This window comes from Meriones unguiculatus, chromosome 1 (assembly GCF_030254825.1).
Source record: "Meriones unguiculatus strain TT.TT164.6M chromosome 1, Bangor_MerUng_6.1, whole genome shotgun sequence".
Classification (NCBI taxonomy): domain Eukaryota; kingdom Metazoa; phylum Chordata; class Mammalia; order Rodentia; family Muridae; genus Meriones; species Meriones unguiculatus.
Window position 1 is genome coordinate 54678693 of NC_083349.1, and position 12382 is coordinate 54691074.

At 40.4% G+C, this 12382-nt stretch overlaps 1 protein-coding gene across 2 annotated transcripts in view; it reads left to right on the forward strand.

Moving 5' to 3' along the window:
- LOC110541449 (cytochrome P450 2C26) overlaps positions 1–12382 on the forward strand; it is a 36397-nt gene that overhangs the window by 19616 nt on the left and 4399 nt on the right. Inside the window, exons 8-9 of one of the 2 annotated variants that reach the window (XM_060389074.1) lie at positions 2324–2465; positions 3724–4259. In XM_060389074.1, coding sequence (XP_060245057.1) covers positions 2324–2465; positions 3724–3905 — 324 coding nt within the window. In that variant the 3' untranslated portion in view covers positions 3906–4259. Of the gene's footprint in view, positions 1–2323; positions 2466–3723; positions 4260–12382 lie in introns of those variants that run through there. The other variant, XM_060389068.1, reaches the window with a different exon arrangement.

Sequence of the window (12382 nt, forward strand, 5' to 3'; positions counted from 1 at the left end):
GGGAATGTGTCAAACCTTTGCAAATCTTTGTCAATTTCCCAAAACTCTTTTCAGGACTGTCTACCATTCTGAGAGTAAATCTAGAGATAACTGGAGAAAGCCTGTATCCTGAATCCTTTGAATCATTGCTCAGCTCAGACTCTTAAGTTCTGTGCTTTGCTTTGTTTTCTTCATGATGTCTTCATTCCTGCCATGGATTGTCAAATCATTTTCTTAGAAATTTCCTAAAAACAATATTCTCATACTACAGTTTTTTGTTCCTATCACCTTTTTTTAAATCTGTTTTATGAAAACAATTGACTTAATAACTTTGTTTATCTGATTTTAACCAACCATGCGAATTTTAGTACTTACTGCTAATGATTTTTCTGTGAATGTACGTGGACTTTCTAGATGTAATCTGGATCAATGCTTTTGTATATGCTTTTCCAATTCTGTGTTTTAATTTGTGTTCATGATGTCATTCTATGACTTGAAAATTTCCAGGATAGGACTACAATGAGCTGATTGCAATGGACATTGACTTGTTTTATTCCTGAGAAACACAAAAGAATACAACTTTAACACTTGCTTGTCAAGTCTGATATCTTTTTTTATTTTTCATTTTAAAAATTAATTTATTTTTTATTAATTAGTGTTATCACTTTGTATGTCAACTCTTGCCCCCTCCCTCATCCTCTTCCAATCTCACCCTCCCTCTCTCTTCTCAACCCATGCCCCTCCCCCACTGAAAGTGGAGGTTCTCCTCCCCTTCCACCTAATCCTAGTCTATCAGGTCTCATCATGAGTGGCTGCATTGTCTTCCTCATCTTAAGAATATTTGGAAAGAGTTATTGATAAGACAAGGAACCCTTGGTGTTTTACTTTGACATGAATTTGACCAAGAAAGCATGCACCTTCTTTTCAGATATGTTTTCACACTTATTTTGATTATATATATATATATATATATATATATATATACTTATATCTGTGAGAGTACATATTATAAACATGTGTACTCATTTAGATTTATTTAGTCAAACATTCATTGTTCATGACTTCTCTGTTTTAAAAGGCTTTGTTCTTTTATAAATTTTAAAGTTTGTACATGGGTACAATGCATCTTTATTACATCTAGTCCTTTCTCCTTGCTTGCAACACCTTAATCACATTTCTCTTCCAACTTCACATCTTACATTCATTCATATAATCCATTGAGTCCAGACAGTTTTTTCTCATATTTACATGGTGTGGGTCATTTGTTGGGGTATGGGGAACTTACCAAGTGCCACATACCTAAAGAAAAGGAACCCTCTTTGACCTGCATTGGTAAGGGTAGATCTCCAGAGCCCTTCACAATCTATATTGGAATTTTACTTGACTTAATCTGTGTTAACCTAATCTACCTAAGCACAATTGCTGTGAATTCAAGTGTGCAACAACTTGTGCTATCTATGCTGTTAAAGATCATTTAACAGCATCTTTTCTTGTTTCATACATTCATTTTATTCACTCTTTCTTGATGTTACTTGAGGATTGACAATATGGTTGAGCATACACCCCTTAATTATTTTTTCCTTTACTATTCTCTATCCATGATTAAACCTTTAGCTCCCAGTATCATCTCTCTGTTCTTTGTTATTACACATGTTCTATTATCCCTTTATTGTATATCTTTTAACCTGGACTGCAAGATCACAGGTTCCCATACAGCTTCTTCCTGTACAATGCATTTTGTTTAAGCCTTTATCTTGCTGCTCACTTCCCCCATTCATATCACTCCATTACCCATTGTATCCTGCCCCCAGTGTCCTATTTCTACTTTCATTTCACCCATATTCTACTACCTGCCCCAGTGCATCCTCCACTGACATCTGCGGTTAACTTCCTAGATCCACATAAACCCCAAGTTAAATACAGAAAACAGACATATACTGTAAGCTAATACTCTCAATTGAAAGACAATATGCAGCACTTGTGTCTTTGATCTGGGTGACCTCACTAGGTATGATTTTTTTTCCCCATGAGTAAAAGAAGACTTTTCATCTTGTATGTTAAACCATCCCAGCATTTCTGGAATTAAACCAGCTTGGTTGTGATGAACGGTATTTTTAATATGGTCTTGAGTTCAACATTCCAATACTGACTTCAAATTGCACTTACGGAAATTTAACAACCACTGTGACTGACCCATTCTCTAATTCCCACTCCTTAAATGCTCTGTCAGAAATATTCCTGCTGTTCTTTATAGGCAATCCATTCTATGGATCAGAACTCTGAACTATGTAATTTTCCTTATGTGACACCATTACTTATAACTTTTCACTGTATGTTGTTCCAGGGAACAACGGTAATGACATCACTCTCATCCGTGCTGCATGACAGCAAGGAATTCCAGAACCCAGAGACCTTTGACCCTGGCCACTTTCTAGATGGGAATGGAAAATTTAAGAAAAGTGACTACTTCATGCCTTTCTCAGCAGGTAATGGAGTCTCATTACCATGATTCAGTGGCATAGAGATCTGTGGGGATTTCCACAATGATTCCATAGGGGGCTGATAGATTTGCAGTTTGTGCATGATCAGGAGCATGACTTCCAGGGCTCATGCTCTGTCCTTGGTGAGGAGCACCCTCTTTGTCAGACCTTGAAATTGAGGCTATTGATTGTTCATCCATTGTTCAAAATAGAGGAAGCCAAAGTGTAGGGAATTTGTGTTCTTCTTTTAGATACATCACAGAGGTACCAAAGATACCACCTAGATATCAAACTTCATTTCTGCTTTACTCTCGCACCATAAAAATGGAGACTTCTCCATAATTCAAATTCATGTCACTTTGCTGTGTTACTCACCTCCAGGCTCAACTACGCAGCTGTGGCTTTATACACACACACACACACACACACACACACACACACACACACACAAAACCAACCAACCAAACAAACAAACAAAAAAAAACAAAGGTCCTGAAGCATGCTTGGGAAACAGATCATATGACTGAATAATTCCCGCTAATGCATCTGGACCAGTGCATGTGAAATCACCACACAGCTTAGGGCCAGAAGGTTGCTGGGGAGAAATCCATACCTTGCTCTTTCATATGTCACATTCTGAACACAAAATAGAGCAATATTTTCATAAAAGGTTTTCTAGCTGCCTCAAAGGGTATAGGTCATAGAGACTATTCAAGAGAAAATGCAGACCATTGCACAGAAGGACATGAAGCACTGGAGCAGGTTGATTCCTCTCAGTTCAGAATCTTTCAGATCACCTTGGGATGATGGAGACCTTATAGATATGCCATCATGTCCTGCAGTGGCTCCAGGGTTCCCCTCCTCCAAATTCAGGGTGTGAGCCATGGATATTGGGTCCATACCTGCAACATGTGTGCTACGTGCAGACAGAGCTCCTTTTACTGGTTTTATGAGTTTCATAAAACATTCACAATCATCACTCCACATTCCCCCTGGTGCTTTGAATACAGGTTTGAACAAACACATCTACTTGACAAATAGTTTTGAATGATATATTTTTGAAGACAATATGTTAAATGGAAATATGTCCTTCTTTGTCTATTTGCTAATTTCTTTTGCCTTCACCTATCCATTTATCTAAACACCCACCCATCAACTCAGCAGTTATTACCCTTTTCTTATATGTCTACCAGTACAGTGCATCTCAGATTAATGCTTGTGGTGTATAGGAATGATTATCTTCTTTGGTATTTTTTCCTCTCAGGAAAACGGATGTGTGCAGGAGAGGGCCTGGCCCGCATGGAGCTCTTTCTATTCCTGACCACTGTTTTACAAAACTTTAAGTTGAAGCCTTTGGTTCACCCAAAGGACATCGATACCACCCCAGTTCTCAATGGATTAGTCTCTGTGCCACCCCCTTACCAGCTCTGCTTCATTCCTGTCTAAAGAGATCAGGTTAACTGCCTCCTGATGTATTGTCTTCTGCAATTCCTTTTAGCCCATTGTATACTTTCCTCACCATAAAAGAACTCAGGTCCTTTCTCCTTTCAAATGCTCCCAAATACCTCTAAATTCAGGAAACACACATATTCTATTTTGTAGTTTCTGGAGTCACTTCACTAATATATGTGTACTTCACTATCCTCTGAAACACTGTTCCTTCCCATCCCTTGTGCCCACATATATCTAGGCTTGAGCTATTAATGTGATTTAACTGTAGCACCAAGAAGTTTCTTCTTATAATAATTCACAGTAATTTAACTTCTGGGTGTTCTTAATAAAAATATCTTTTGATTGATATGTCTTGGTCAAATTGTCATTATAGTTCAGGCTAAAAACAAAAGAAGATATATTTTCAAAGTTTATGCTGGTCCACATAATAAGAACAGGGCATGTAAAGAGTGAGTGCTGAATAGAGAGCTTGATCTTTGATGTCCTTGTCATGCAAGCCTGAAGACTGAAATTTCATCTCCAGTGTACATCTCAACGTCTAGGCATGGGGGTTATACCAGTGTTTATGAGGCAAAGACAAAAGGATCCCTTGGGCTTCCTGCTCACCCATCCTAGCTAAATAGGCAAGCCTCAGGTCTCAGGGAGACATCCTGTGTCACAAAACATAATGCACAATTCCTGAGAAACAGCACCCAAAGTTTACTTCTGGCCTCTACATCCATATTCATCTGTTCTCAAACATGTACCTAATCATGCACAGCTTAACTCCCACTTCCCCAACACAAAGGAGAATGTGGAGAGGAGGATGTTAAGAAAGCTCTTTGGTTAAGTCAACTAGAGTCACTGGCAGTATTTGTATTTGAAACAAATGAACAGTGAACATAAGCAGGAGCATAGTGCAGAGAAACAGAGTGATGACAAGTCACAGGGAGAAATAGACATGCAGGGATGGGGCTGTGCCCTGCTTTGCTGCCAGGAGCCTTTGGTGCAGAAAGGGCCTGTGGTAAGCAGGTGAGCTTCCTGGATGCAGCCCATCAATTTTGCACAGCTGACCAATGGTTTGTCCTGGAGAGGCACAGCCCCAGGGAGTTTGTCTCCAGGTTGTTTCCTGCTGCTGATATGCCTTTCCATGTGTGTCATTCTTGTATATCTCATGTAAGTGGCAAAGAGAAATCCTTTCTGCATGTAGTCTGGTGTAACTGCTTCACTCTGTCGGGCAGATTTCCTGACACGTCAATATGAAGATGATTTTATAATTCCTTGAGCCTGTACTGCAGACTGTGTCTAATTATCTCTGGCTTCTGGAGTATTCTTTAGGAAGATGAGAGTGGTCCACAGGTTTGAGAGTGGGTGTTGGTGTTTCAGATACAACTAACAGAGGAAGGTGGCAGGTGCGTGTGTACAAACCTAAGAATGTGGGTGGAAGTGTGCTTGCTGGAATGGTGGAGTGTGAAGGAAGAGCTCAAGGGGGTACAGGCATGGTTTGTGGTTGCAGTGTATGTGTGCAGGAACCTGAATGCCTCAGAAACCCACAGGCCTGTACTGTGCTCCAAGCACTCAGATCTATCTTGGCTGCACCATCTTGGTTCCAGGAATTGTTTCCAGGAATTGTTTGGCTGGACTACACTGAGAGATCCACAGAACAGGGGCTTCAATGTTTAGAACACTGTCCCAGGGATCCCTATGTTGCCCACAGTAAGGGTAGAAGTGGGAAGGATCTGATGTCTGGTGGCCAGTGTAGAGGGACCCTGGATTTGGGGCTCAATAAGCACTCTCTTGCAGATTTACTCACTTGCAGGTGTTTGTGGAAAGGGCAGAGGGCCTGGGGACTCACTGTGTGTGATAAGCTCAGAGGGCCCACAGTTTTCTACTCTCAGATTTGGGTCTCCTGTTTGGCCTTTAGAGGGAAGAGGCCCCTAAACTGGGGTTATGCATTCCCCACACCCTGTTGCCACAGGCACCACCACTGCAAGCAGAACCAGTGAATGTGCAGCCCAGAGTGCAGAGGTCAATAATTCCCCACTCTCAGAATCAGGGGACATCCCCGGGGAAGACCTGGATCCAAACTGTCCCTGCTAATGTGTAGTACCCTCTAGCCTCAAAGTCAATGTTTTGCCTTCAGCCACCCATCCACTCACCAGTTTTGAAGGTTCAGATAGGGTGTGCACTGGTCGCTGCCATCTTGGAGTCCAGGATTTTATAATTCCTGATATTGATTTTATAGAATTCCTGATTTGATTCCGGTAACTTTAAACCCCCTTCAGAATATCAAAACTGATAGTAACTCTGAGAAACCTTCTGGCATCAAGCATATAAATTTTACTAGGATGAACAGGTTTGGAACAGATTTATGACCACAGTAAATATTTCTTTTAGGTTGGAAATGAGATCATTGAGTCTTGGTATATATCATACTAGATAAGCCACGAATAGAAAATAGATAGTTAACTATTTTATCTACATAAAGCATAAAAAATAAGACAAAAGATAGAAAGCCTGTTTCTTTGGAAATACAGATTGTAACTAGCTAGTATAGAAAAAAAAATTAATACAATAGGCTTGTCCTGCTTAAACCTTGTTAAGTTGTGAAGTAACAAACAGTTCAGTCTTCATGAGGGTTCCCTAGCATGGGCAGAAGAGACAGTCTCTGACATGAATTCAGTTACCTGTCCATTGATCCCTTCACCCTGGTGGGGACACCTAGGCAGCCCACAGGAAAAGAGGATCCAAGGAGGCCTGGTGGGACCTGATAGGCTAGGGTCAGACAGTAGGGGATTGGGACTTCCCTTATCAGTGGACAGGGGAGACAGAGAGGGAAGGAAGAGGGAGGAAGGGTTCAACTGGGAAGAGATGAGGGATGGGACTAAAACTGGGATCTGAGTTAAAAATTAATAATAACAGTAGCCATCATCATCATCATAAATCTTAGGCCACAGTAAGAAAAAAGAAAAAGAATTAAATAGCCACAACCATTAGTATTCTCAGGTTACAGAACAGGCTTGCCTCTAGTGCCCACTGCAGCAAAAAGAAGGTCTGGATGGACCCCAATGAGACCAAGGAGATCACCAATGCCAACTCTCCTCAGCAAAACAGGGAACTGATCAAAGACAGGTTGATCATCCAGAAGCCTGTGACAGTCCATAGCATATTTTTGACATGTATGTTTTAGAACTATATATTTTAAGACAAATAGGCAAACTTTATAGTTACCCATCCTAGGCTTAACCTTAAAAAAACCTACACAAAGACACTAGGTAAAGCCCAACACCTTAACCAACTGCAGTCGTTAGCGTAGCTTTAAGTCTGCTCTTTCTGAACTAAAATCAAAGCAAACATTTTAATCAGATACAGTTTATAGAGGGGCTAGCAAATCTTGCTGATCCTACCACTTTGTATTAAAATTGAACAGTAAAAAGCTTTGCACTTAACACTAATCAGAGGACTGAACATAACTGAGAGACCTAAACAAAATGGTGGTAAACTCATGCCTCCACCCTCTTTATCTCCAGACCAGCATGGTGGCTGGCCACATATAACTGAACTCAGCTGAAAGCCCTAAACAAATATGGCAGCAAAACTACAGCTTCATGTGCTCTCTATCCCTGAACCATCATGGCAGCTAGCCATGTGTTAGCACAGGCTGTGACTGACAATACCAAACATAGCCATTAGGTGCTGTTGATGACACAGCAAACACTGTGGAGCATCCATAATCCCCCACAACCAAAAGTTTTAACATAGTGATTAAATAAGTTTTAAAACCAACTGTATAACAGAACAGTACAGAACACTTTTAAACTGTATGAATTATTTTAGCCATACCAAACCTATCAGCCAGAATTTTTTCCCCTTAAAAGAGCATAAAAAAACATTTTGTAATGAAGAATCACTAGCCTTTTAAATGAATTATAACATATTTAAATACGTTTTTTTTTTTTTTTCTCAAATCATATTAACTCTCTGGCTTTTTATAATACATCCACTAACCTTCTGCAACATCCTATATACCTTTAGGTTTCTAGCTTTGTTTTTCTGGCTTAACCGACATTTTTGCTTTAGACAAGCTATTTTTTTTAATATCTCTTGCTCACTCTCTCTTTCTTTTCAGACAACAGAAAAACTCCCAGTAATTTTTTTTCCAAGGGTTGGGAAACTGTTTTAAGTTTGTTGTTAGACTGCCCAAGAGTTATTGCTTAAAAAATCTGATAAACTGTAAATGTTTTATCCTCTTAAACATCTAAACAATTTTTAAAACTCGTCCCTGCAATATCAAAGCAAAGTATCTTCTTTAGGAGTGAATTTACAAAGCATAACCATAATTTAAAAGTCGAAACCAGGTTTTAAGACCAAAATTTATCAGTGAAAACAATCCAATCTTCAGAACCAATATTAACTTAGAATAAGACTTTCTTCTTATCCTAAAAGGAAACAAAATCATTTTGACTCAGAGATTTTGCAACCTTTGTTCTTTTCCTGAGCCACACCATGTGGCAATTTACATTGTTGTTATTTAAACATATGCATTTATATACCCTACAAACACATAGTCACATATACGTGTTTAAAACAAGAATTTGAATTTAACCTTAAAACATACCCAATTATTTTTTTATCATATCAAACATTTAAGACCAGTTGAAAACAATCGTATAATGGCCATATATTTAAACAGACAGACTCAGCTGTAATTCTAAACATTACAGCAAGTGCAGTTTTTTTCCTAAATTACTGTTTGATCTGTAAGTTGCAAGCCCCCTAGGTGGGAGGAGGGAAGAGAGGAGCAAGAGGGCTTGGTGAGCTCTTGCTGCTCACTTCCCTGCTGAGCTGGCATGAAGGCAAGGGGGAGGAGTTTTTCCTCACTCTCGGCAGCCAGAGCAGCTCCTGTCTTGGAGCAGCTAAGGTGCCAATCCCCGCCTAGCCATGTCTAAGGACTTCCACCCAGCAAGCCCATGAGCTTTGCCTGCTCCCTTGGCTCCCTTGTGAGGTTTACTCTAGCTTACCTCCCCCGAAGGTCCTGAACCTGCTTCCTGGCTGGGCCTCTCCCCTTCCCTGTGCTCTTTAGCTGTCCATCTCAACAAGGGGCCGCATCAAGCCCATGCCCTGCTGGGTGTGCATTGTTATTCCACAGATGCTCAAGTGCCTGCCCAAGCTCCAGCCCCAGCTCCACATGTCTCCCCAGCCACCCGAAAGCATTCCCTCCTTGGCTCCCTCGGGAGGGAGAGCACACTGTTTGGTGTCCTGCCATGCAGCCATGTGCACTCCAGGGCTGAGAACTAGTTCTAATTTTAACTATCCTCTGTCCAAATTTTCATCAGTCCAAGTCTACAAAGAAACAGACACAGAAAAATACATACATACATGAGAAACACAGGATTTAAATTGTTGGGGGAGCAGAATCTCTCTGCTCCTCCCTGTTCACAGAAAGGGGCAAGCTGAGTGTCCTACAGGATGTCCCATGGACTTGGCATTAATGACATGTCTGTCTGCCTTAATGAAACCGTTCCAGGCGAGTGGCCTCGAACCACTCAGGAGACTCGAACCCCTTCTACAGATGCTCTCGAGCTAGACCATCTCCCTGTCAAAAGAGTCAGAGAGGCAACAACAACATAAACACAAAGAATCAGGCAAGTAATCAAACAAGGACTCCCTTGTGAGTGGTACCAGAGTGCTCTGATAAAATGGCTGCCTGGTGGCAGTCGTTCTCTACGAAAATCAGACGGGAGGAGGACCGTCTCAGATCCAACCTCCCAAACGGAAAGTGGGGCGTCCCCCAGTTCCCAGTCAAGCGATATTCTGACACATCTGTCAATCGCAATGACTGATCGGATGACCAAAAAGTCCAGATAGGCACCTAAACTGAAACAGATTGGTACCACAGAAATCTAATTGAGAGGCTGCCTCATGGCAGCCATCTCTGACAAGAAACAGATTGGTAAGACAGAAACAGACTAACCTGTTCCGAGCTTGACCTCCGAGTTCAGTCTGATGAGGGTTGGGGAAGGGGCACGCCCTTTCCCGGCCAATGCACCAAAAATGTAAGATCTGGGGTCTCACAGCTCAGGAGTTCAATCGTGTCCTTCCCAGAAACTCCCCCAGACCAAGACTCGTTGCAAAAGCAAGAGGTTTATTAACCATTGTACAACGGGGTCACCCCTCCCGGTCAGCAAAGAGTGGCACTGGGAGACAAAGGCTTTTAGGTTTTTAAAAGAAAAATTGCGGGAAATTTGAAGTTGCAGTTTTGGCAATTTAGGATTGGATGAGGAAGTTATAAAGTAAGATAATTGGTTAGTCTTAGGTGTTCAAGCGTGGCCAGTCCTGCCAAGTGTGGATGCAGCTGCAATTTAAGGTGGGGGTGGTTAGCTCATCCTTGAAGATTAGGGCTGCGGGCTCTTGGCTGGAGGTCAAAAGCTACTCAGAAGAAGTCTAGGTTCGTTGCTAAGAAACGCTATCTCAAGGACAAGGGTCTGATCCTTCTTTTGCTGAGTGAAGGTCATTGCTTGCTTGCCCCTTTTTTAATATCTGTCCTCACAGAGAGGGTCACATTCCTTCACTCTCTGGAAAGGTACTAAGAGGCTTTAGCTTAACCTGGACCTAAAACTCAAAACTATAGGCTTTAGAAGACATATAGGTTACAGAGTTAGCCTAACCCTTTCAAATCCTCTGTGGGGCTGGGTTACTGTGTAGATATTGCTTAAATTTTGTTTTGTCATGGAATGTTTTGTTTCTTCATCTATGTTGATTGAAAGCTTTCCAAGGTATAGTAGTCTGGGTTGGCATCTGTGGCCCCTTAAAGTCTGCATGACATTTGCTCAGGCCCTTCTGGCTTTCATAGTTTCTGATGAGAAGTCTGGTGTGATTCTAATAGGTCTACATTTATATGTTACATGGCCTTTTTCCCTTGTTGCTTTTAATATCTTTTCTTTGTTCTGTAGATTTAGTGTTTTGACTATGATGTGACATTAGGAGTTTCTCTTCTGGTCTACTCTATTTGGTGTTCTGTAGGCCTCTTGTATATTTATGAACATCTCTTTTTTTATGTTTGGAAACTTTTCTTCTATGATTTTCTTGAAGGTATTTTCTGGACCTTGGAGCCTGGAATCTTCTATTTCATCAATTCTTATTATTCTTAGATTTCACCTTTTCATGGTGTCCTTGATTTCTTGGATGTTTTGTGTTTGGGACTTTTCTGATTTTACTTTTTCTTTGAGAGAAGTATCAATTTCTGCAAGTGTATCTTCAGCCCCAGAGATTCTTTTTTACATCTCTTGCATTCTATTGTTGATGCTTACCTTTGTGGTTCCTGGTCTTTTTTTCTAAGTTCGCCTGTTCCAAGGTTTTCTCTGCTTATATTTTCTTTATTGATTCTAATTCTGTTTTACATAATTAATTCTTGAAAAGAATATAAAGAACCATTGAAGAACAGTTATATAAGTTCAAAATAGTACAATTTTCCAGATCATAGTAGGCTTGTGAGATGGCTCAGTGTTTAAGAACACTAGATGTTTTTACATAGGTCTTGAGTTCAATTCCTAGCAACCAAATGGTGGCTCACTATAAAGGGATCTGATACCCTTTTCTAGCATGTAGGTATACATACAGAAAGTTTTCAAGATCATTATGTGATCACTGAATCACTGTAGATATGGCAGAATACCCTGAGGATACCATAAGGATCCTTGCTGATCCATCAGACCTGTACTTGTCATGAATATTGGATTTTCACATTTGCAGTGTGTGGTAAAACCATTGAGTGGACGACCCTTCACTGATTAAATGTTTCTGATTACAGACTCATAACACAGTCTTTCACTCTCCCAGGTACTTTGATGACAAGTGTGACAACCACACATAGCTAAAAACATTTTTAGATAGTATATTAATTTTTTATTGAAAGTAGACTTTTTTCATACTATATATTCCAATAATGGTTTCCTTTCCCCCAAGTCCTCCCTTTTAGTTAAACAGTAGTTATTTCTAAACCAGCTGTATACCCAAATCACCACACAGAGACTAAGATTTATTTAATTAATCTAGAGCACAATGCTGGGCAATAATTTCCTACCATTCATATTTCCCACATTTTACTTGGTTTTAGTCATATTTAGGTACGGTTCATCTCCCTCCTGGTTCGAAGTCCTGTCCTGCAAACCTCTGCTCTCCTCCTCCTCCCATTTGCTTCCTTCTTCTCCCCTCTAGACCAGCATGTCCCACCCTATTCACTCCATTGCACAGCACTGGCTGGTTATTTTATTGACAATACAAAGAACAAATGGTGGCATGTTTACACAAACTTGAGACAGGTGATGCTTAGACTAATGATCACAGTGCAATGTCTGGACTGAAACCAGATAGTGGTTTCAATCAATATAGAGAAATCAGCATTTGAATAAACAATGGTACATTCCACAAGAATATTATACCAACATTTTCCCATTTAAGTCCAATAAAAGGCTCCTTTTATATATAATTTC